Source organism: Macaca thibetana, chromosome 3 (genome assembly GCF_024542745.1).
Source record: "Macaca thibetana thibetana isolate TM-01 chromosome 3, ASM2454274v1, whole genome shotgun sequence".
In the NCBI taxonomy this organism is placed as follows: Eukaryota; Metazoa; Chordata; class Mammalia; order Primates; family Cercopithecidae; genus Macaca; species Macaca thibetana.
Genome location: NC_065580.1, coordinates 32402873 through 32429490, shown reverse-complemented (window position 1 = coordinate 32429490; position 26618 = coordinate 32402873). Strand labels below are relative to the sequence as shown.

Here is a 26618-nt window from a genome sequence, read left to right as displayed (position 1 = left end):
TCTGACTTTGAGCCTGGCACCTTGCTGGTGCTGGCAGGCATCAGGAGCTAGGAGCCAGACTGAGCCTTGCAAAGGAGGCTCAGAGAAGCCGACTGACATGGGCTCAATAATTAGCTCAATGACGGACACAATGCTCAATAAGGAGCTGCTGGGTTAATGGATGTGTGCGCTGGCTAGCTGTAGTAAACACTTCAAGCTGACAACATGGGGCTGACTGTCTGAACAATACAAATGAAAATGGAGGACTGACCAGCTCTTTGGCCCTCCAAGGTCAATACAACATATTTAAAGCCTTCTTGTAGAGACATACAAGTTTTGTTCATTTTTAATATTCATGTCAATAATTTACTCAATGTGAAAACGTAAACATTCTCGAGCATTTTTTTGTTTTTTGGTAGAGACCAGGTCTCACTCTGCTGCCCAGCCTGTAGTGCAGTGGCATGATCCTAGCTCACTATAGCCTTGAACTCCTGGGCTCAAGCCATCCCTGCTGCCTCAGCCTCCTGAATAGCTAGGACTGCAGGTGCACGACACCATACCTGGCTAATTTTTTATTTTTATTATTGTAGAGATAGGGTCTTGCTATGTTGTCTAGACTTGTCAACAATTTTATGTATTGTCTTGAATAATAAAAGAAACTTGGACAGAGAGTAGCAGGTAGCAAATTTTCAGATGTAGATTTAGGGTAACACATAATTTTATGAAGTACTTCAGTACCAAAATCTTAGTTATTTATAACGTGATAGCCGTTGATGTAGAGCTAATCTGAATTCGACATTTCCATGACTAAATAATTTGTGGACTCTAAAATATTCTCAAAATTCCTAGAGTTAGCATTTCTTAATTGATTTCTTTAGTCTTTTTTACATTCAACTATATTATACATACAAAATGAATCCATTAACATATTTTATAATGTGTCTTTCCGAGTGCTTCTTAGATTTAGTTTGATTTAAGAAAGCTAAGAAAGAAAAAGGAATTTTGCTAGCCACACTCAATCATGTCGGCATAGGCATAGCTATATAGATAGCCATAAAATTACACATAACCCCCAGGTTTTCAAGTGAATGAACAACTCCCACAGTCTCAGCAACACAGAGCAACCTCCACCCTCTGGCATATTCATGTGTCCATTTCACTGTGAATTTCTTATCATCTTCATCACTGCTCCTCAGGGGGCATCTACAACTCTGCAGTGTTACTGTTCTGAGAGAAAATGGTTATTTTTTATATTTTTCCTTCAAAAAACATATTTAATAGAATCAGAAGTTTATTCTCTTCAGCAGCAAGTTTGCTGAAGTACATTATTTGTCCAAAAATAGTTGAAGGCCACATTGATTGAGGAAGGGATGAATACTCATACTAATGAGCTTTCTGTCCCCTTGTTGTGGAAATTTTCTGTGAGTTTGCTGGGATTTTCTGCTGGGTCATGCAGAACCTCCTTGGAATGCTGTAGCCTGGGGAATGTAATTACCCCAGGATGTTTCATTTTTCTCACAATCTCTGGTGGCACAGGATGGAACAATCAAGTCCTCACTCTGAAAGAACTCTCTCACATGCCCGTCAGGGCAGAAGGGCTGTCATTACAGAAAGACAGCATTCTCCTGTGTTTCAAGCTGGTTTACCTCCATCCCACTGCCGAAACCGTGGAATTCAGAGTTCACCTGAGTTCTCTGCTTTTCTGTACATAGAACTACAACATCCAACTCAGCAAACAGTCCCTTCCTATACAGATATTCTTTACCAGCAGTATTTTATGTGGAAAGCATTAACAAGAGATTAGTGACAAAAGAAATTACATTGGGGGAGTCCATTGATCTTCGCCTTCTAAAATGTATAAGCTGCTTTATATAATTGTCCATGGTTGCTTTTTTTACCCTCATCATCAACTTCCACATATGAAAAAGCAACAAGAATGGGGACTGAGAAGAAATAGTAAGATGGTTCAGACTGAACAAAGCCATTCAGTCTTTGCATGTGTGTGTGATTATTTCACTATAAACTCTGCTTCCATGGCTAAAATCATCATAATTACCAAGCAATGGCTTTATCCCAGAGTTACATTAGAATAGAAAAGAAGGCATTTGTCATGCAGTGGCATATCTCAGGGACAGCTCACCCCTGTGAACCATGTCTGCCCTTTCTTCCTCCCTCTTTTAATTAACATTTGGAAAAGAACAGTGATGTTAGCAGATAGCAGAGCTGGGAAGGGAGACTCAGAAAGTGATGTGAGCCCTGTCAATCTTCAACCTTGCCAAGGAGGACACATTAAAGTGTTTTTCATGGAAAATCAGGCTTTGTCAACACAAATTCAAAGCAATGTGACCTTGATGGATGGATATATATACACACACACACACACTAAGAATAGCACAGACTGAAGCATCTTGAGAGAATATAAGTGAACCAAATAAAAGGAGGAAAAGCATCCTAAAAGAAGATGTTCAATCCAGGAAAAAGTTGTCAAGTGCATTTTCTGCCACTTACCTTTTCTGCTGACTGGGCTGTACCAAAAAAGATGGGGATGAAAGCTAACCAAATGATACAGGTGGTATACATGGTAAATCCAATAGGTTTGGCTTCGTTGAAAGTCTCTGGGACACCTCTCGTTTTAATGGCATAAACAGTACAAGTGACCATCAAGAGGATACTGTATCCAAGTGAACAAATGAGTGAGAGATCAGAAATGTCACACTTGAGCACTCCCCTGGCCTTCTCTGGATCTAGTGTCCGCTGCTCTCCATAGTCAATGATGATGTGGGGGGGATCCACAACAAACCAGACAAACACTCCAAGGAGCTGGACAGAGATGAGGCTGAAGGTGATCACCAGCTGAGATGCTGGACTAATAAACTTGGGCGCTGTGACAGATTTCTTCCCCTGCTCAAATATTCGATGAATACGGTTTGTTTTGGTCAGAAGGGCTGCATAGCTGAAACACATGCCAAGTCCTAGGAAGATTCGTCGGAAGGAGCATATGATTGTATCTGGTGCTGCAATCATTAAAAAGGTGATTGAATAACAGAGAAAAATCCCTGTTAGGAGCACGTAACTAAGTTCGCGTCCTGAAGCCCTCACGATAGGTGTGTCATTATAGCGGACAAAGGTCACGATCACAAAGGTGGTGGCGATGATTCCCAATATTGCAACAAACACAGGCACCACAGCCCAGGGAGAATGCCACTCCAATTTGATGATGGGGATAAGCTGGCAGCCTGTGCGGTTGATGTTGGGTCTCTGATCCAGAGGGCAAAGTTCACAGGACAGCTCATCCACCTGGTAGTTGTAACCTTCACAGCGTTCACAGTGCCAGCAGCAAGGGACCCCTTTCACCGTTTTCTTCCTCTCCCCCGGCTTACACGGCAGGCTGCAGACCGACGCCGGGTGAGTATGTTCTCTATGAGCCCACTGCATGTGTTCCACCTGTGGGTATAAAAAATTAATGAGCCTTCCATTTTTCCCCCATTTATAATATCCTAATCCTAGCCACGGGTTTGTAATAAATCACAGAATGCTGACAGTACAAATACAGTTTACCATAATAAGAGCCTAGGTTTTACCCCTGATATTGACTTTATGAAAGTGTTAAGTGACTGGATCCAACATATCATTCACCTCATCAACTTGATGAGCGTCATTAGTTTCCATTTACCTCCTCAATGCTGACCAATGTGACATCTGGAGAAAGACGTATTGGTCGAAACAGTTTTAACACTAAAAAAATAAAATACAAAAATAAATAAGCCCCGTAGAAAGATGCTTTAGAGTTAATCACAAATATAAATGGCAGAATCCCTGAAACACTGGGTTAGGATATAAACATATATAAAAGATGATCCATGTCTTTCTACCATACTTAGAGAAATTCAAATCGCACTGCATCAATTTTGAAAGGAAATGGCAAAATGAGTTACTTTAATCTCTGACTTTCCTCATGTGTTCATGCAGATAACTATATTAATGTGTTGTGCCCCTGTTTAGGCTTGAAATATCCTTTTTTTCTTAGTCTTCCATTTCCATGTTGTGCAAAACACCATGCTGAATGAGATAAGTTGATGGCAATGTTTTTTTACTGAACGAAAGTGGCCCTATGGTGATTTAAAGCAGGGAAATTAGTACAAATGAGATTTTCCTTACTTTGCTCAGTATCTGCCTCAGGGCCTTAAAATCCAACCTTATGCTTTCAGGTTAAATCATAGAATAACTCTATTGAAATACAAGCAGTTCATGAAAGAGATAGTGCCAATCATTGATCTCTTACCTTGAATTTGGTTTTCTTATTAGACATACAGTAATTTTAGCAGAATGCTAATAGGACAAAACTGAAAATTATGGATGACGGGAGACCACTTACTATGAAAAGCAGCTACTATAAAAGGTAAGCTCTATGAAATGAGTAATTGTTTCACTGGTGTGAACAAACAGTGACTGGCATACAATTTGCCCTCAATACGTATCTGTTGAATTCGTGAGGGAGAAAGGATAGGGAAGGCACCACAGCAGAGCCCTGAGGAATAAGGATACGGCTTAGAAGTACTGGGATTTGGAAATAGAGGGTGCTGAAGAGGCACAGAAAAGGGAGATGAAGGAATGTTTCAGAAAAAAAGAACAACTTATTTTCATAAGTTCACCTTTACTGATAATCCAAAATAATTACTATACTCTGCGGCAGTCTACTCCACCATGGCCCCCACTAAGCTCACCTCTGAAAATTCATGTGCTCCTGTGGCCCCGTCCCACTTTGAATAGGGCTAGTCTGTGTAAACAATAGTATATTCCAGAAATGATGGTATGTCTCTTCTGAGGCCAGGTCATAAAAGGCATTTTGGTTTCAGCCTTGCCTCTGCTGGATAATTCACTTGAGCGGAAGCACTCCAGTGTCACTGATGCAGGACAGACGAGCCCCAAAGTGGGACCAAGCCTGCCAGAATTCTTGGCTTCACCCAGGAAAGAATTCAAGGGCAAGCTGCTGGCGGTTGGAAGAAAACAGCTTTACTGAAGCAGCAGTGTTCCAGTTCTAGACAGTGTTACAGCTCCACGACTGTTCCTGCAGAGTTACCCTACAGGCAGAGAGCAACAGCTCAGGGCAGTTCTGCAGATTATGCAGTTCTGGGGATTATGCAGAAAGTTCTAGGAAAAGGGTAATAACTACTGGGTTGCAGGTCATTGCCATAGAAAGAGGCTGTAACTGCCATGGCAATGGTGGACATGTCTTATGGGAAGCTGCTTCTGTCCTGTCCCTGTTTTTACCAGCCCTCAGATTGGTCTGGTGTCCAAGTTCCACCTCCAGAGCCAACTCCCTCCAATACTCATCATCAATACTCTTAGCAGCCCTGTGGAAAGAATGGAGGCCTCCTGCCCACAGCAAGCACCAACTTCCCATGCGTGTGAAGGATATGCCCAGAAAGTCATCGTCTGGCTCCAGTCAAGCCTTCAGGTGACATCTGAATGAATGATACCTTGAATACAACCTCATGAGAGACCCTGAGCCAGGAAAACCCAGCTAAGCTGTTCCTGAATTTCTGATCTACAGAATATTGTGAGATGAGGTTTATTGTTTTAAACTGCTACATTTTGGAGTTACTTGTTCTGCAACAATAGAAAATGAATGCAGCTCAAATTAAACTCAGCTACTTGGTGGCCACTTTCATTTTAATATCAGTGTAGTTATCTGTCCAGCAGGCACACCCAGGGACAGCTACTGTATACTTCCAAAACAGCCCCAAGTATGTAGCTTTAGCAATATTCCTTCCTCATTCTTATGGTGGCTTACTCTTTGACAATCAGGTGACTGAAATTGTTCTCATGAATGATTACTTAAGAATGGTTTCCTTTCTTGAATCTGGGGTGAATCGTTGAGGCCAGAGAACCGTAGTCTTCAAGCTCAATACTTTTAAAGGGCTGTTGAATCTCTTCAAGGTAGAGTAGAGACTTTGTGTCTTTAATTTCAGACATCCGCCCTTGAGAAAGTAGATGCTTCTTCATGAGGGCATTTGAGACTATTAGATCTATCCTGTCAGCTTACCACAAAAGAAATGTAATCTACTATAACCCTCTAGTTTCTTATTCAGTTTTAATGACTTAAAAATATTATATTTTATTTACTTATAAGATTGCAGGAAGAAAGAAAGGTAAATGGAAGCACACAGTGATTTCTTTCAAAAAACACTGAGAAAAAAATGAAATGCTCCACTGGGTGCTTCAGTAATTAACTTTATACCCTAATGGACTCTTACAAGATAAGAAAATATGTTTTTTAAGGTTATATGTAAAAGCTAATTACTGTAGAAACAAAATTGCATTTTGTTGGGAACCTCCATAGATTTACAATGTTCCTGCTCAAAAAAAAACAAACAAAACAACAACAACAACAACAACAAAACAGAAAAATATATTGGAAACATTAAACTTCAAGAAACCTTAAAGGTCAGTGTCTCTAATCACGTGTCGGAAGCTTTAATTCTCAATACATATTATTTCTCAGAAGAACATAAGACGTGTTAAAAAAGAAATATACCTATATCAGATAAGTCTCATTACATAGGATAAGTATTTATCATTATAAGCTAAATGTGAAATTTTCCTTGATAAATTTTTAATGTTTCATACCAATGAAAAAATGTTTTTCATAAATGAAAAATAAAGTTATAAGACTATGAAAAATACCACAATTTTTAACAGCTATGAATTTTAAGTAAAAAAAAAATTAAGCAATATGTGTGATATTTTTATTATAAAGGAGATTATAATGTTATAGTTTACAGTTTATGTTTTAATAAATATGTTAAATATACATGCTAAATATACATGACTTCATTTTCATCAAGGAATCTATTTATGCTAAACTATACTGTAAATTGATTTCATAGCTAACGTCTGCAAACCAACTAGTATCCACTTCAAGAAAGGACAAATAACAAATGCTTGAACAAGGATCTTATAAATACAGTAATATTTGACACTAACAACTTATTTTACATAGTTGCTAAATAATAATTAAAGCCAACACTATTTGAAAGTAAATGAAAACTGCCTAATTTCCACAACTGTTACAAAGCATAAACAAAGATTATTCAACCTTTGTTTATTGCTATATTAACAAATTATACCATCTTTCATTATAAGTATAAAGAGATGCCTTAACTATAGATTTTTAAAATTTACCTTCTTCACCTTTGGTATTACTCTGTTATTAAGATGTTTTCAGTCTAAAATACATGGTATAACAAATGGGGGATAGTTATATAGATAGATCTTCCAGGGACAAAACAATGGCCTATTCTTATCTTGACAATGTTTACCAATAGTGATTCATTCAATAGGTTTCAATCCAGTGCATTTCAGAAAATGTAAGTCATCAGCTGGTTTCTGCTGTCAAATCCTGTTATTACTGCAGACAAGTACACAAACAATCATGAAACCAAAGTTTCCAGGTAAGTGTGCTTGCATTTTTAAATTTTCCATCTTTTCAGAAAAGTCAGTTAAGAGTACTGTTTTATAAACTCTTTAAAAAGAATATAATTTTTATGGAATAATTTTCTTCTGTATAGTTTTAATGACTCCTGAAGAAAGGATTACAAGAATGTTGAACAATTAAAAGCTCCATTACAATTAATAATTTTCAGTATTCATTACAGAACTCTGAATCTAATATCTCTAATACAATGTTTTTCTGAAATATCAAGTGGTATCTTTGTTAATGTGCTTACCATATGCAGGATGTGGGAAAATTTTAAATACAATGTTTACAGATAACTGATACTTAGTCATACCATTCTTAACACGTTTCCTCTTGCTCTATATATGTAAGCATAGTGTTAATAATTATTTTGTTGACTAGTTTGACACCCTGATATTCGAAACTCAACATATCTGACTTATGTAATGGAAGACTGCATGTGCAAATACTTCCAGAGACACTAATGATTATCTTTAAACCATTACTCATTAAATTTCTTGTAATCAATAGGCTTTATCAATGCATACAATCTGCATGTGTACTTAAAATTTCAAAATTTAATATTGTATTTTGCATATCACATGATTCACACATGAATGAGTACATGTGGCACAGTTAATTTGATAACAGAATATAAAATTATATAATTATATGTATTATATATATATGTGTTTGTGTGTGTGTGTATATATGTATTCCTTAATATTCTGCATTTCCTTAGAGTCATGTACAGCTTTAAGTGACCACAAAGAAAACAATATTTTTCTCTTCTTCAAAGTGGCCCATGTCCTTTCAAAAATTTAATATGCTTGAGATGATCCCCAGGCTGAAATTCTGTTTTTCTGTGATGTTCCAGATCTACATAACCTTTAAAAGTGCAAAGACTTCTCCTATTTTAAAGACAATTTAAAATAAAATTAAGAAAAAAAAGTCATTTACATTAACATTGAAAATAAAAATACCTAGGGATAAACTTAGTAAAAGAAGCACAAGACTTACCCAGGAAAAACTACAAAACATCATTGAAAAAAGTGAAAAAAAAAAAGTATAAATAGGTGAAAAAAAATCCTATGTTTATGAATCAGATGATTTACTACTGCTAAGATAGCGATACTTCCCACATTGATCTGCATACATATTCAACACAATCCCAGTCAAAATCTCAGCTGGCTCCTTCACTGAAATTCATAATCTGATCCTAAAATTTATATGGAAATATAAGGACCCCAGAATAGCCAACATTTTGAAAGCAAAGAACAAAGACGGAGTATTCACATTTCCTGATTTTAAAACTTACTACAAAGGATGTAATAATCAAGACAACATAGTACAGGCATAATAATAAACAAATTAGTGGCGTAGACTAGAGAGTCCAGAAATAAACACCTACCCATATGCAAAATAATGAAGTTAGACACCTACCTCATACTGTATACAAAACTTAACTCAAAAAGTATCCAAGACACAATGCAACAACTAAAACTTAAAAACTCTTAGAAGAAAACAGGAGTAAATGTTTATGACCTTGTGTCAGGCAGTGTTTTTTAGATATGACACCAGAAGCAGAAGCAACAACAACAAAAAAATAAATTGCACTTCATCAATATGAAATAATTTTGTGGTTCAAGACACACCACCAAGACTGTTAAAAGACAACCCACAGGACAGGCAAAAATATTTTTAAGTCATTATTATCTCTATTAAGGAACTTGTATCCAGAATATATTTTTCAAAAACTGTTAAAATTCAACAGTTAAAAGACCAATAATTCAATTACAAATAATTCCATTACAAATGAGCTAATAAATTGAATACACATTTCCCAAAGAAAATATACAAATGGTCAATAGTGCATGAAAATATACCTAACATTATTAGCTATCGCGGAAATCTAAATCAAAACCAGAGCACCAACCAGGACTATTATAATAAAAAATAAAGACAATAGCAAGTATTGATGAAGGAATTATTTGCATTGATGTGGCAATGTAAAATGGTACCGTAGCTTTGGAAAATTTGACAATTCCTTAGAAAGCTAAACACAGGGTTTCAATATGAGCTAGCAATTCCACTTCTAGGTATATATCAAAGATCGTTAAACACATATGTTCCCAAAAAAATTTGTGTATAAATGTTCGTAGCAGCATTATTAATAATACCCCTGAAAACCAGAAACAACACAAATGTCCATTAACTGATGAAAGGATAAGCAAATGTGGTATATCTATATTACTTAGCAATAAAAAGTAATAGTGTATTGACACCTACTACAAAATTGATGGACCTTGAAAACATTACACTAAGAAATGAATGAAGCTAATCACAAAATACTACATATTGCATGTTTTTATTTTATATATAATATCCAGAATAGGCAAATCCATTGAATTCCAGGAACTAGGGAGGAAGGAAATAGAGAATGTCCACTAAAGGGTATGGGATTTCTTGGATGATGATGAAAATGATATAAAATTAGATATTGGTGATGGATGTACAACACTGTGAATATACAAAGAACCACTGAATTGCATACTTTGAAAGAGATCATTTTTGGCATGTAAGTTATCTCTATAAAGCTGTTATTTTAAAAATGTGGAGACTATTTAAGTTGATATTTTCAACTGGTTTTAAGACTCGGTCCTCTATTACTGTACAAAAACATACTGCATGCCCATTTTGTTCAAGGCACAAAGTTCAATGTGAGAATTTAACAAGACCAAGACATGGTTCTTGCCCTCCAGACACAATGTAGATGAGGAGAGAGAAAAACAAAGGCCAATCGAGTCTCCCTTAGAGAAGGATGAAGAAATGGAACTGCTAGAAGAGCACACAACAGAACCACGATGACGAGGTTCATGGAAGTGCAGACAGCAGTCTGGAGGTTGTGCAGGAGACAAGGCACAGAAGAGGAGCTCAACAGCACATCAGGCAAAAAACAAAATTACTAACATACAGTCTCAAGAAGCCTTGACAAACTGGAGGAACTAAAAGTATTAAGAATAGCAGGAAGGTAGATAAAAGCAATGGATGGAGAAGCAAGAAACAGGCCAGGAAAGAGGGTACATGTGAGATCATGAAGGGCCTTGTGAGCCATTGAGAGGAGTTTGGATGCCATCCTGAAGGTAGTGGGGATCTTCCATAGGGATATAGCCAGGACAAAGATGATGAGACATGTTTTAGAATCTCTGGACTATAGGGTAGAAAGAAGACTGGAGGAGTCCAAGACTAGAGAGAAGTCAGTCACACTGAGGCTGTTGCAGAATTCCAGACGAAAGATGACGACAGGAATCTGAGGAATGGCAGTGGCCATGGAAAAATGTAAGGATTCTGTCAGCTGCTTCTTCAAGGACCATCTAAATTTGTTAGATACAGATTATCAGGTACAAGGGTACATACAAGAAAGATTCCTGGAGCTAAGAGCTACTTGAGGTCATAGCATTCTAATCACTAAATACTTTGCTAGTGCTAAGGAATTCTGTCATGGGCTGAATTGTGTACCTCCCAAAATTCATATGTTGAAATCTTAGCCCTCAATATCTCAGAATGTGACTGTATTTGGAGACAGAATCTTTAAAGAGGTAATTAAAGTAAAATAAGATTACTAGGGTAGGTCATTATCCAATATAACTGATGTTTTTACAAGAAGACAGAACTAGGACACAGGCATGAATAGAGAGAAGGCCACGTAATGGCACAAGGAGAAAACCATCTATAAGTCAAGGAGTGAGGCCTCAGAGAAAAACAACTATGCCAACATCTTGGACTTCTGGCCTCCAGAACTATGAGAAAATAAATTTCTGTTATTTAAGCCACCCAGTCTGTGGTACTTTGTTGTGGCAACCCTAGAAAACTAATATAGGCTCTAAAGGGTCAGCATTCGTATTAATATAGTCCAAAAATGCCTCATTTGTCAGCTAATAAACGTGGGTTTGTACTAGGGGCTGTACATACAGAAAGGAATAGTTTCTTCTTTCATAGAGTCACAGTCCATGGGACAGAAAGTCAATTGATCAGTAATGATCACAAAAATTACAAGTGATGTTAAAAAGTCATGCAAAGGATACCAGGAGAACATAGAGCTGGGGCACTTCAGCATCAGCACAGGGTAAAAAGTTTCTCAGGGAAGGTAAGACTGCCTTGAAAGATAAAATGGAACTGGAGAAGACAAAGAAAGGCATTTCAGTTGGATGAATCCTGTAAGCAAACACACATTGTAATCACTGTAAGCAATACAGCATGATTAGAACACGGTGTGTATGACTACGAGACAGCCAGTGGCCATATAATGAGGCTTTGTAAGGAGCACCAAGTTTGCAGACTTTATTCTTTAAAGCTGTGGTGAGTGATTAAAGGACTTTTGGGCAAATATATGACATGATAGTATTATTTTTTTAATTTTTGAGAGTTCACTGTGGTGACAGATCAGAGGGAGGATGGCAGAGAAGCAAGAATACGGATTAGAGAAATACTGCCATAATGTCAGGCAAAACAAGACCTTGCAGACTGTGTCTAAGCGGTGGTGATGAAGAAGATAGGACAGATTTGAGATACAGTAAAGACAACAGAGATCATGGTAGAGTAAGGGCAAAAGATGCATGAAAAGATGGGATCTAGTTTTCCGATTTGACATTCATCTTTAGCGTTTCACTTCCTTTTACTGCATGCATAAATCCAATAAAGCAGCCTACATGGACATCCATGCATGATCTTGTCCCTGTCTAACTCCCAGGCAGTGCGCAACCATCATTTAGCAATCCTCCTTAGTTCTTTTAGTGTTCTTCCATGGACTTTTACAGTACATGATTATGTATTTGTTTGATTTTATTTTTATTTTCAACAGTGGGTTTTCCTCTTACCGGCCACCCAGTCTGGGAAGTGAGGAGCGCCTCTGCCCGGCTGCTGTGTCACCTTCCAAGTGTGAAGTGACAGCCTTGCGTGTGATCTTTTCTGTCTTCCCCAAGTTTGCATTTTCGACATTAAAGTTTACTTTTTAATTAAAAATATATATATAAAATAAAAAGTGGGTTTTAAATTTTAGGTTATATTCCTAAGAATCACTTAAGGGTTTACTTAAAATGCATATTTCTCATTCTTAGAGATTACAACTCAATAGGTCTGAGAAAGAACCCTATGTTGGCATGTTTCAAAGAATCCCTCCTTCCTCTAGTGATTCTGACACATGCAAGTAATGAACTGTGCTTTGCTAAGCCACTAATTAAAAGTTTATTTTCCTCAGGAAAGTAGACATCAGGTCTGATTTTCCTCCACTGTGTTCCAGATCCTAACATCATGACTAGACCTAATAGGCATCAATAAATATTTCTGAATGAATGAAGAAAGACTAAAATGCCATGTGAATAGGTATGGTACCCTTCACTGAAAAGGGGCGTACAAGGGAATGATTGGTTTTGAAAGGCTGATCATGACTTAGTTCATGGGCTTCTGAGTCAAGTTTGCCTAGAGGTGAAGATTTCAAAGGCACAGTTATATGCAAGGCAATTGAGGTCATGAATATTTATAAGAGAGCTCTCTCCCACAGACATGAAGTACAAAGAGAAGATGGCACAAATGGAGCACTAGAAACAGTCAATTTAAGAAGCACACTCAGGAAGACCAGCGGAAAATGATGTAAAAACATGATCAAATGGTAACTAGGGAAGAGTCTAGTCCACAGTCCAAGAGGTCAAACAAATAGTTAATTTCAGGAATGATGAAGTACTTAGTAATGTATGAAGACAGTCAAATTTCATAACCATAGGATTTGAAAACTTAGGGGCCCTGTTTACCTTCATGAGATAACTTCTGTGAAGTCTTCTGTTATCGACTTTGCCCCAGACAGGTGGATATGTTCCTTCTCTGTGTTTCAACCTCCTCCAAGACATACTTTCATTGCAACATTTTGGCATTATATGGTGATTATCTGTTGATGTGTTTATTTCCCCACCAGAATGACAGCACATTAATCTCAAGGACCAAATATTTTTATACCCAACCCCTATATTAAGACCTAGGACTTACTAGGAGTTCCATGTTTGATAAATATATAACTTGATTAATAAACAGAACATGTGATAAACTTGTCTATGACTAGAAATTTATAACTTCTCTCTATTTAGTGTTTGAGTAGGCCTGGCTTTAGGCAGTAGGCAGATGGGAGTACTAAACTTATCATTTCCTAAATCTGTATGGTCTCTAGATTATGTCATCCATAACTTCAGAGAAGCTAATTTTGAGGAGACTAAGTACCCTGATGCATACCTCACAAGGATGTTTGGAAGACCTAACAAATTAATATTTTGAAAGTATTGTTTTTTGTTTTGTTTTGTTTTTGAGACGGAGTCTCACTCTGTCGCCCAGGCTGGGTGGCATGATCTCAGCTCACTGCAACCTCCGCCTCCTGGGTTCAAATGATTCTTCTGCCTCAGCCTCCCGAGTAGCTGGGACTACAGGTGCATGCCACCATGCCCAGCTAATTTTTGTATTTTTAGTAGAGACGGGGTTTCACTATATTGGTCAGGCTGGTCTTGAACTCCTGACCTTGTGATCCACCTGCCTTGGCCTCCCAAAGTGCTGGGATTACAAGCGTGAGCCAACGTGCCTGGCCTTCAAAGTATTTTATGAACAGATGATGTAAAAGATAGAAACTGCAGGTTCCTTTATTAGGACTGAGAGGAGCACTGGAGAAAAGATATCCACTCTCTACCCATCATTAAATATAGTTGGTCTGTCCAAAAATTATATCATGAGCAAAAAGTCAAAAGTCACCCTCTCTGGATTTCATCCAGACCTGCTATTCCTTGCTTTTATCTTCCAACAATCTCAGCTCTTAATGGTAGTTTCTGGTAATTGTTACATGAAGTGCCCCATCTTTCACTCCAGTTCTATGCAGAAAAAGCCATGTAAAAGAGTGCCTTCTCCCCTTAAGTCCAAGTCCACGGATGGTGGCACCTTGAGTGTGCATGTTGGCATATGTATTGTGGATGAGGTGGTTTGAGGGAAGGGTGCAGGAAGTCAGACTTGTAATATTTTGGGTAAATGGGATGTAGTAACTTTATTATAAGGCTTCACCTCAACACAGTGCATATGCAAATATGCAGGGCACATATGGTATTTTTGCAAGAGTATTGAAGTAGAATAATCTTTTCCCTTAAATCTTAACTCATAATTATAATTTGGATATCACAGAGTGACCATTTTTAATTAGAAGCCACTGAGTTATATTTTTGTTACTATGTTCATGATAAGATTATAGATGGCCAAATTTAGAGTTTCAAATAATTTCCTTCAATAAAATATTTTCACGTAGGATTACTTCATCTGAATGTTTACCATAAAAACTACTATTTTAACTATTTTAATGTTATATTTTTGTGACTAGTATTTAAAAGTATTATAGTATTCATGTTTTTGAACTTAAAAGTCAGCTAAATTTTAAAATATGACTTAAACGTTATACATAAATAATTACATTGAATCTATATGGTCAGTACTTCATGATAACTAAATCTAATTAAATTGATCCTTCATTGCTAATAAGTAGAAGTTAATAATACTAAAATCAGCTCAGAACTAGTACTCTCTAATGTCTATGCTGCGAATTTTGAGAATATTTCATTTAATTATGTAAATTTCTTTTTTCCATGTACTCATTTGATTCGTGCATGCAGAAACTAAGATAATTCATTGTAAATTATTCTGTGATATTTTGAACAATATAGGAGATGTTCTGTTCAGCGCAAAACACTTTTCCATTTCAGTGTTAGCCCATATGACTCAACGTGTATTTAATGCAATCTATAGAAGGTTACAGGAACACGTGTCTTCAGAATGTTAAAGATAGACGAAGAGTTTTGGAATGAATATTTTCAGTGGCAAGTTATATTATATTAGTAAACAAACAAAACATAAAGAGGATAATAATAGTAATAATAATATTTACTGAGGACATACTATGTGTCAGATTGTTCTAATCACTTAACATTTAATGCTTACAGTAACCCCATGAGTTAAGTATTTTCCTCCTATTTTGTTTAAAGAAATATAGAACAGTGGTTGATATGCATCACATCACACAGCTAGTAAATGATGTCTAATAGATTCGAGTCCAGAGTGACTGAATCACATTTTACTGCCTCTCCTCAATGCTCCCGGGGCAGTGCATGACCCATAATAGATAGCCAAGATGTTTTGAAAACCAACTCTATTAGGAACATCCCAGCCAGAAAAGGGAGCAGAGGAGATAGGAGACAGCGAAGTCAACATAAGGCATTTAAAATAATAGTCCAAGTGAAGGCAATATGGCCCTACACAGGAGAGGCCTTAGACAGGAGCAGGGAATGAATGAGTCAGGCCAGGCGATCAGTTCACTGAGAATAGAAAAGAAAGAGTTTAAAACAGATTTAGAAAGAAGCAGCAAAATAATTTGGTAGTAATTTGTTTAAAGGATTTATTCTCACAGGACAGCTTAGAATAAGGTAAATGTTTGTTTCATGGTGTGAGAATGCTACATCTTAGTGATTCCTTTTCCCTCATAATCATTACAGTAAGACACACACTCCAGCTAGGATTATTCTAGTCATTTCATTCTATGTGAGATATCACAATCATTTTTATATGAATTTAGCATATTTTATTCAAAGTAACCCTAAATGGAACTCTTCCTACAAAGTAAATCAAGGGGTCTCTTGGACGCAAGACACCTGGCACAGTTGGTATTGGGATACCATCGTGAAATTAGTTGTACCAAGTAAAAATCTGAATCCTGAGTTTTGAGTCTTCCAGTTCTGTTTTCCTACCTGGGTCACAGAATACTATTAACCAGTCTTATACAATTAACAAGGGATTTGAAGATTCGCCTTTGGGAAATTTTAGATTTAGCAACATAAAAGATCAAAATGTTGTAATATTAGGTGATTTTTCAATGAAGCTCGCTGTCAACATCCAAGTGCAAAGAGTTTTAAATCAGCGTTTTAGTGCACCTTACATATAAATGGAAGTCCAAAGATCACTGGGCATTTGAAGAAATATTCTGCCATGCAAAATCAACATTAAACAAATAGAGAGAAAAGTAATTTGGGGAAAATCGAGTCTTTTTCCCTAATGCATGGAGAGGGAGGTATCTAAAGTTATCTATAACTTCAGAGATTGTTAAAAAATAGATGCATGAAAATAGGAAGTTTCTATAAAAAAATTCAGAAAGCATGAGAGAATAAATTAACTATAATTATTATGTTTAATAATATATCTATGATACATTACCATTCATTATTATTCATAATAAATTATAATTCTGGATAATAACTATAATTCTGATTGAAATCTCAGAAATGAAGACTCAGTAGAATAATTTGAAGGTAAAGTTGAGATAATCTCCCAGAAATTTAAGCAAAAAGACATAGAGAAAAAAATTACGCAAAAAAAGTTAATTAAAGATAATTTCAGCATGCTCAATATTTATAAGAAGAATTCGTGGAAAAGCAAATAGGGAGTTGGAATTATTAAATAAAAATATCAAAATTTTTCCAGAATGAAAGTATATGAAATTCTAGATTAAAAGGTTCTACTGAGATTCTACTGCAACATACAAACATATGTTTATATCTTATAAAATTAGTTTATATCTTGCAGAGATATCAGAAACCCGAGAATAAATAGATCATAAAAGATTCTGGAGAGCAAAAAAACAAAATTTAAAAAACCACTAGTTGATGTGCTGAACCTAAATAAGAAAATAAGTGAAGGAAGAGGGCGAGTTATCTACAGGAAATAGGAGACACACCACAAAAAAGATGTGAATCCACCATAAAAAGGATGCGAAGAACGTCCTCAGAATGACAGTCAAGGGAGACCCTAGGATGCAAGCTGTGCTGTTCACCTAGACAGGTACCAGTCTAAATTGGAGAAGCTGGAGAGACTCTCTAAGAACATAAACTTTAACATCACACACCGGGGCCTGTCGTGGGTCGGGGGTTGGGGGAGGGATAACATTAGGAGAAATGCCTAATGTAGATGGCGAGTTGATGGGTGCAGCAAACCAACATGGCACATGTATACATATGTAACAAATCTGCACGTTGTGCACACGTACCCTAGAACTTAAAGTATAATTTTTTAAAAAACAAAAAAAAAAAGGAAAAGAAAAGAACATAAACTTGTTAACTATACAAACGTCCTCTGGTAGAAAGTTTGGGAATAAATCGTCCTTAAGTATGTAAAAAACGAATCTTAATTACATAAAAACCGAAACAGAAACACTACGTATTTAAACAGATAACTTTAAAAATTATGGTTACTAGCTATAAGGACAACAAAAATATTTCCAAGAAAATAAAAGTAATCAAAGCATAACAGGTGACACAGTTATGAGCAGCATCTATACGACCATGATAATGTAAGGTATGGTGTAGCTACAATGGGAAGATGGTAGGACAGGAAGTATAAATAACAGGGGTAAAACAGGTATAAAGGAGATAATTCCTCATTTCCCATGGTGAGAAATCAATATAAATAAACATAGCAGAAAAGTAAGAAGTAAGAAGTAAGTGTGAGCAAGTTATTCAGGAGAGAAGAGTAAAACACATCAAGGACCCATTAATTTAAAAAGTTGACTGTAGTTGACTTTGGGCATCTGAAACTAAGGGCAGAAGTACTGGAGGCTGCCATCTTCCAAATGAGCTTGGTGGGACCAATGACCATTTAAAATCATAAGTATAAATAAATTTAATAAGCATTTTAAAGAAGAGCAAGTTGAAATGAAAAGTTAAGAAACCTAATTGAAAAGGAAGACAGATAAGAGACAAAGTATAGAGAGCTAAAAATGAAATTGCAAATTTAAATCCACATAGAAAACATTGAAGTGCAGGGTAGAGGTAGAGTTTGCATAAAGTCAAATTATTAATGTAGAAACCACATAAAGCTTCTTCTACAAACCACTGAAGAAAAAAATACAAACATGGAACATATAATAGAAAATATGGAAGAAAAGAGAAGACAGAGGCTATTCAGAGAATTATAGATCCAAACAGCTGTTATAGAAAAATAAAATCAAAGTTATATGGAAAGATTTTTTTTTTTTCTGAAGAAACATCTATGCAAATAGATTGAAAGTCAAAATCAATGGAAGGAACTGACAAAATATAAGATTATTTTGGCGGGGAATTACAAGTTAAAGAAAAGCCCAATAAAATTCAGGCAAGGATCCCCCGCCCCTAATAAAATCATCTAGTAAAAATCTTTTAAAAAGATAGTCTCAAGTTTTGATGCAGCCTTCTCATTATCTTTTATTTCTGAATGATCCTGATTGCACTTTTGACCTGACTTACTGAAAAGTTATTATTTAATTTCTAAGTGGTTGTATTTTACATTTATGCTTCTATTTATTTATAGTTATTCTGCCACAATACAAATGCAGAATAAAAAGAAGCATAATACTTTTTAGGAGAAACTCTTATGATCACATAATTAATAATCTGACAAGGTTTATTTTATGTTTGAGGACTAGAAGGAAATTGTCAGATATACAATCATTCAGAAAATATAACATTTAAGGACACTTTATTGGGAAAAATTACCTGAATATGTAATGCAATCTACTAAAAATTCAAGCAAACTTGAGAAGTCCAATAAAGGAGCCATAATGTAAAATAAATGACTGTGATTGCTGAAACATGTGAGAAACCTACAAAAATATGAGTAAAGTTAGTTATAAAACAGGATTCTATTATCAAAAATAGTTATGAAGAATATACAATGTACATGTAAGAATATAATAACAGTAATCTAGATCCTAACGCCCAGGTCTCGGTGAAAATATAACTTGCATGTTGTTTTATGGGCAACAAAGCAAACAGCAAGAAAAAAAAAATGTTAGAAAAATGACAAATTGACAAGTTTCAGAGTTCAGTGATAATGTTTTTGTTTTCGTTCTTTTGGTTTTTTTTTTTTTTTTTTTGCTTTGTTTTGTTTTGTTTCCAAGACACAGTCTCCCTCTGTCCCCAGGCTAGAATGCAGTGGAGTGATCTCGGTTCACTGCAACCTCTGCCTCCCGGGTTCAAGCAATTCTCCTGCCTCAGCCCCCCAAGCAGCTGGGACTACAGGCGCCAGCCACCACCCCCGGCTAATTTTTGCATTTTTAATAGAGATGAGGTTTCACCATGTTGGCAAAGATGGTCTCCATCTCTTGCCCTCATGATCCGCCCGCCTTGAGCTCCCAAAGTGCTGGGATTACAGGCATGAGCCACTGCACCTGGCCAAAAATGTATTTTTTAAAATGAATCATCAAGAAATTCTTAATAGATTAAACTTTTCTAAACAAAAAACTTTGTTTAGGCCACATTTTCTGATAACTTTGTAGTAAAACTAGAAATAAATGAGATTATAAGCATAAAATGCAACCACTTCGAAATTAAACAATAATTCTTCCCAATAAGTCAGGTGAAAAGTGCAATTAGGACCATTTAGAAATAAAGATAATGAGAAAGCTGCATCAAAACTTAAGTTTACACACAAATCTGTACTTATAACAAAAATTTGTATCATTCAATGTTTTATTTTAAAACAGGAAATAATAAAAATAAACGAACTTAGTATTAATTATAGAGGAAAGGCACAGATAATACATAAAACTATAAGAAGTAGAGGGAAGAATTAATTTAAAAAAAGACTTAGAAACAGAATAATGGTGAATTAATTAAAAACAAAATCTAAGAACAGTTTCTATGGAATAGCCAGTTAAAATTACAGATAGCTGGCAAGTCTAATTGAGGGAGAAAAAAAAGAGAGGAAAAAACTTAAATACGCAGCCTTGACTCTGAGACACAGATGTAACGATGAACACAAAAAAGGAAAATAATAAGAAAATACCATATCTATGAAATTAAATAATAATATAACATAATATAATATTGCTGTATTGCTTTTTAAACATCCCTGGTCTCCCACGTCTTGAAAGTACCATCTGTGACATAGTTGTATTCTTTAACTCCTGCGTTCTTATTCTTTCTTGACCATACCTTTAGAAGCAATGTTTTATGTCTCCTGTACCATCTTCCCCATGCAAAATAGCTTTTACCATCTATTCATTTTAAATGCTCATGAGAAAGGTATCTGCATTCAAATCTAATGGCCTCTTTTCTATCTACCTCTTTTTTGAAGCCCTCCATACTTGAGATCTGAACACTATCACTATTATTTCTCCTTGTCATGAATGCTGGTTCACTCTTCTTGTTGATAGTTCCCCTATGACTGCCCATGGTTTTATCCTTAATATTTTTTGACTTGTCTTTGTCAGAGGTCCCAACTATTCCCTGGCCTTAAGCATCATTGCTGTACTTCAATCCTGATCTTGTTACTTATGAACTAGAACATTTCCAATGGCCTGCAGACCAAGCTCTGTGAGATAGAACTAAAGGATGAGACATAAAGCTCATCATGTCTACAAACGGATTCACCATTTGGCCGAAACATTTTCTTCTTGATTTCTCTAATTTTTTTCAACTCAGTTTTATGCCCTATATTTGCAACCATATGTAATTTTTTTTAATCCATCCATGTTTTTTTCTGGCCCTGCTGGAACCATTCATCATAATGCCATTCCTTGACTACCACAAAGGAAACTTAACTAGGCTTTCTTTCTCTTCTAATCCATCTTGCACATAGAAATCAGGGCCAGATAAAATACTCTTAACATTCTCTTTGTTTGCTTGTTTACTTCTCTAATGAAAATTTACAACTTCTCACAGTTTACAAAGCAAAATAAACATTAGTAGTCTGACTTTATGCCCTCACTCTTTCCCAATCTACCTTTTGAGCATCACACAAAATGCTCATACGAAAATTATATGCTTCACTCAATTTTTGTATTCATCTTCTCTTATGTATGTCTCTATTGACTCTTGTTTTGCCCCTGCTTTGAAGACCATTCTTCCATTCCTAGCTGTCAAAACACTACTATTCCTTCAATAATTATTCAAATGCCTCTTCCATTAATTTGTACCTGATCACTCGAATCATAAGTGGCCCATCCCTCCTCTCACATCATGCAATTTTGTTGATATCACTTGTATGATAATTTCATTATGCTCCTATATTATAATGAACTCTTCTATTAGTTTTAAACCTCCTTTAAGTCACGGAGAGTGCCTAATATGTCCCTTAAATATGTCTTATACTTTGGCTCCATATTATTTTACTTAAGTTAGCATTGCATAAAAAAGGTGCTAATAATATTTTAATGTACAATCTTGAGATAATACAATCCAACTTTCAATTTTTGTAAGTATTAGGAAATAGCATAAATGTAATAAAGCAAGTATGTGCTATCATTCTTTGGGCACTTTTGAAAATTATACAATACAAGCTAATACTCCAAAATCCATTTCTATATACTTTCTCTTCATTATACAAACTTTCCAGGATTGAATATCCAGTTAACCTCACTCTGAAATATAAAACAGAATGTATAATGGCAAAATTCCTAAGCACTTACTATGTGTTATTTGTTGGCCAAAGCATTTTAGCTAATTACATTTATTTAAAATGGTTATACATGTTATTGGCCTGGTTTATCTTTAAATAGGAAAATCTATCTTTTGTCATTATAAGTTTCCAGTTTCCAATAATAAAATCATTCTTCATAACTTGAAAGCCATATTGACGATTCATTTTGAAAATTTTCATCTTTAAATAAACATTAGGCTTTGGAATAAGATCAAGATTTAAGTCTCTTATTTATAACTTGCTAAACATATTTCCCCGAGCCTCAATTTCCCCATCTGAGAAAATAAATCAGTAAAACCTTACTTCAAATGATTTTTTAGTATTGAATGGATGAATCCATATAAATAACCTAGAACAAGGAGACGTAATAGTCATAGTTAGCAATAGCTAATATCATCATCAACAACCACCACCAATCCCTCCTCCTGTTCACTCACCTACTTATTCCGCCCAACACTGTAACTGCTGCTATTCTTCTTCCTAAAATAAATGTGATGCATCCCCTACTTCCTGCTTAAATTGGATAGAGATTCTATTTTCCATTTCCCATTTTAACAACACTATAATAAACAACAGATAAATCATTTTTTAAAAATCCCAAATGTTCTCTTCTTTGTATAAAATTTATTCCAGACAATGTACAGCTCTGGTGTACCATTGCTATCATTTCATTACTATGTAACTGATACATTGTATGTGACATATTCTGCTGGGTTATTTTAATTAAATAAGCACAATGTTGCAGCTCTAATTTTTTTTCATTTTTAAAATGGAATGAAATATTAAAATGCCAGCTTTGTGACCCTGACTTCTCCAAAACAATATTTTGTTTGACCAAAAGTAGTTCTGAAAGGTGAATTCATCACATAAATGAATAAAACTCAATGTAATACTCTGCTTGGCATGGATTATAACCTGTCTCCATCCCCCAATGCATAACATGAACCCTCTAACACATCTAATACATCTAGTTTTGAATATATTAAGAACATCACATGGGAGTAATCTAAACTCAGACTCAGATATTGAACTCTTAGAGGCTAACCTAATACTCAATTGTATTGATTACAATACAAAATATGGTTTCATTGCACTCATCTCAAGAGATTTGCTAGGTGATGATGTTTGTAAAAATTGTACACATTACTATGGATATAGCTGGAAAGCAAATCAATGATAGCTTAGCAATCAAAATATTAAGAGTACACATAAACACAAGAGGAAAGCTGAATGCATTTTGGATTGCCAGTGGCAGGGCAGTTAGTTTCCTTACTCACCAACTTGCAAAAGATACAAAATGGGATTTACTCCCAATGTTCATGGTACTCTTATGTACTTTATTTTTCATTGTCAATGCCTACCTTCTGCAAGTACATATATAGTAATGTATCATTGTTTCATATTTGGAAAAATATATTCCAATCTTTCCTCAAATAAATGAAATTTAAAATGAATTAAGTGCTTCCTAAAATTGTTTAAGCTATTAGTTTCAGTGTAAAGGAACAGAAAATAGCACATCTTTAATTACTAAACATGTAAATATAGACATAAGATTTTTTAAAAATTGCAGATAAAAATCAAAACATAAAGATAAGTTTTAGAGGAAACAGCTCAATAATAAATCAAGCAAAAGAGTAACAAGGGAGGCCAGGTGTGGTGGCTCTTGCCTGTAATCCCAGCATAATCCCAGCACTTTGGGAGGCTGAGATGGGCAGACAGCTTGGGCTAAGAAGTTTGAGACCAGCCTAGGTAACATAGTAAGACCCAATTTCTACAAAAAAAAACCCAAAAATCATAATAATAATAATTAGCCTGATGTGGTGGCACATGCCTGTAGTTCCAGCTACTCAGGAAGCTGAGGTGGAAGGACTGCTTGAGCCCAGAAGATCGAGGTTGCAGTGAGTTATGATTGTGCCACTGCACTCCAGCCTGGGTGACAGAATGAAACCCTATTTCAAATAAACAAAAATTAAAAAGAGTCACAAGGAAGAAAAGAACAAAAGGCAAAGCACATGGTATATAACAAAACCTAGAAATAGTCTCCTGCTTAGAGGAAGAAATGAGATAGAAAGTATAGTTAACCAAAATTATTTTTATAAAAGTTTTCAGAAATAGTTTTTCTTCAATTTTCTGTTTTTGTTTTCAGTCTTCCTTTTTATTGTTATATAGGCTGATTTTTAGGGCATTAAATTATATAACTTTCTTTCTAATATATTACGAACATCACAAGTTAATATTTATCATTCTTAAAGAACTTTCTGTTTTGTTTGGCAAATAAATGCAAGAAAAAAAGAGTAAGTTGGAATTTGAGATTCCAATTTGTGGCACAGAGATTCCTCTTATTTTTAGAATGGAAATGATGGATGTGTTGTCTGTAACTCAAAATGAAAATGTGAGAGCAGTAAGAATAAATTATGATGTTAAAACTCAAAGAAACACTTAAAAACAAAACAAAGAACATAGATAAAATTATTTAGAACAGAAACACAAATAGAACAAAACAGATGCAATTTATCTTTTTGATAGATTCATAGAAAGCTTAATCTGGTCCGTGTGAACAGGGGAGAGTAAGGTACAATTTATAGTCCATCCCATTACACGGTGCCAAGTTAGGTTGCAAACCGAGTGCCCATAGCTGGACGTGAAGAAGAAAAGTAGGCACATGATGAAAGGAGTTTCAGATTAATTGCTCAGGCCAAGAGACTGTCTTCATGGCCTGGGCTAAGAGGTAGGCAGAATACTCAACAGTGTATGGTTAAATTTATCTTGTATCACTACCAGACAATGCTGAGAACAGCTATAAACTAGAATCCCTGTCTTGTCACACATAAATATGATCTAAACATAAATCCAATCCATTAATTATCCATTATTATAAAATGAACAATTACCACAAATACCTGCATTTACTATACTTGCTATATTTCATATTCTTATTAATTTGTCCAGTTATTGTTTATAATTGTTTTTGTAAATATTACAATTATAATTGTTCCTATATCAAATTAATTTTACAGTAAAATAGTTTATTATGAGGATTTCTGCTATTTGACACTTTAGATCACTACATGAAGCACCTACTAGCAGTTTGTTACTGTTGTTCAATCTTTATAGCTCTGTTTAGCTCAGTTTTCTCTTCAGTGTTTGTTCACTTGTACAGATGCAAATGCTCACTTTATTCTTCCTAAAATAAGTGTGGAATACAAATGCTCTCAGATTGAATTCCTCTTTGAACCATACATTTGAATACTCTCTGCTTAATATTTGCTAATGCCCATGCAAAGCAATTTGATTGACTGTGAAAGGACATATCAAGGAAAACTCATATCTCAGAATACTAAAATGAAGTACAATGACTATGTCTACAAAGCACCAAAAACATCCAGTTGAAATGCGAACATATTCCCATCTCTGAAAAACCAAAAACAGCAAGCACTTTCTTACCCTTACTTCCCCAAATAATAAATTATCTTGGGGTTGGATACATATAGTTGAAGAATTATCCCCTTGTTTAAAGATACTTGAATGAGAGACAAAATACTTTGTATCCACGAAATGAAGTAACTCATGAGAGCAGCTGCATGTTTGAATAATTTCAGTTCTCAAAGTTAGTCAAGCCTTTAAAACCAGTTATTGTTTTGTGTTTTTCAGATTAGCACCTAATATTGTAAAGCCTCAAACCAAGGCTCAGGGATGACACAACAACTAGAGTAACAATGGAGAAGCAGTCCTCCTCTTTAAAAAAAAAAAAAAAAGTGGGCCAGGCACAGTGACTCATGCATGCCATCCCAGCACTTTGGGAGGCAGAGGTGGCTGGATCACCTGAGGTCAGGAGTTCAAGACCAGCCTGGCCAACATGGTGAAAACCAATCTCTACTAAAGATACAAAAATTAGCCGGGTGTGGTGGCAGGTGCCTGTAATCACAGCTACGCGGGAGACTGAGGCAGGAGATTTGCTTGATCGCAGGAGGCGGAGGTTGCAGTGAGCCGAGATCACACCACTGCACTTCAGCCTGGGTGACAGAGCAAGGCTCCGTCTCGGGGGGAAGAAAAAAAAAAAAAAAAAAAAAAAGTGTCCATAATTTTCATTAGAAAACTTTCCTCTTTTTCACGGGAGAACTTCCAGTCTTGTAAATGTCAGTCATGGTTCAGACTATTTATTTTAAAAAGATGTAAACAAAAGACTCCAAATGTATGTATTTTTGTTCCAAAAATGCACTTTGTCTCTAAAGAGAATGTCAGTTCCATTCCATTGTCTTTAGTTTCTTTCCCTAATCAGATATAAATGAAAGACTTCTTCATTGATGTCTTTTGGTGTCTTTAGTTTTATTTGTAACTCATAAGACTACTTGAAAGAAATATGGAAATACTATTAAGTACTGTTTTCAAGTAAAGGGCCAAGGAACAGCACAAAGAAGAAACACAAAGAAAAAGATAAGATAGAGCCTTGTTCTTGCTCTGAAAAATGAACTGCCTGTGGGGAAGCTGCTCCCCTAAAGAAGGGATCAGGGAGATCTTCCTGTGATATTCACTGGAATACTGTCTCCCAATAGACACTGGCAAGTACAGAAGACCTCACAGTGCCTTGCTGGCGATTTTCTCCTCATTAGAGTATATTTAAGAAGAAAACTTTGAAATCTTAAAAGAGAGCAAAGGCAGCTGT

At 35.6% G+C, this 26618-nt stretch overlaps 1 protein-coding gene across 3 annotated transcripts in view; it reads right to left on the bottom strand.

The window, feature by feature from the left end:
- Nucleotides 1-26618, bottom strand: part of GRM8 (glutamate metabotropic receptor 8) — a 797799-nt gene that overhangs the window by 98809 nt on the left and 672372 nt on the right. For all 3 annotated transcript variants that reach the window (XM_050782557.1, XM_050782558.1, XM_050782559.1), the window contains exon 9: nucleotides 2488-3423. In XM_050782557.1, the coding sequence (XP_050638514.1) occupies nucleotides 2488-3423 (936 nt within the window). The remainder of the gene's footprint in view (nucleotides 1-2487; nucleotides 3424-26618) is intronic.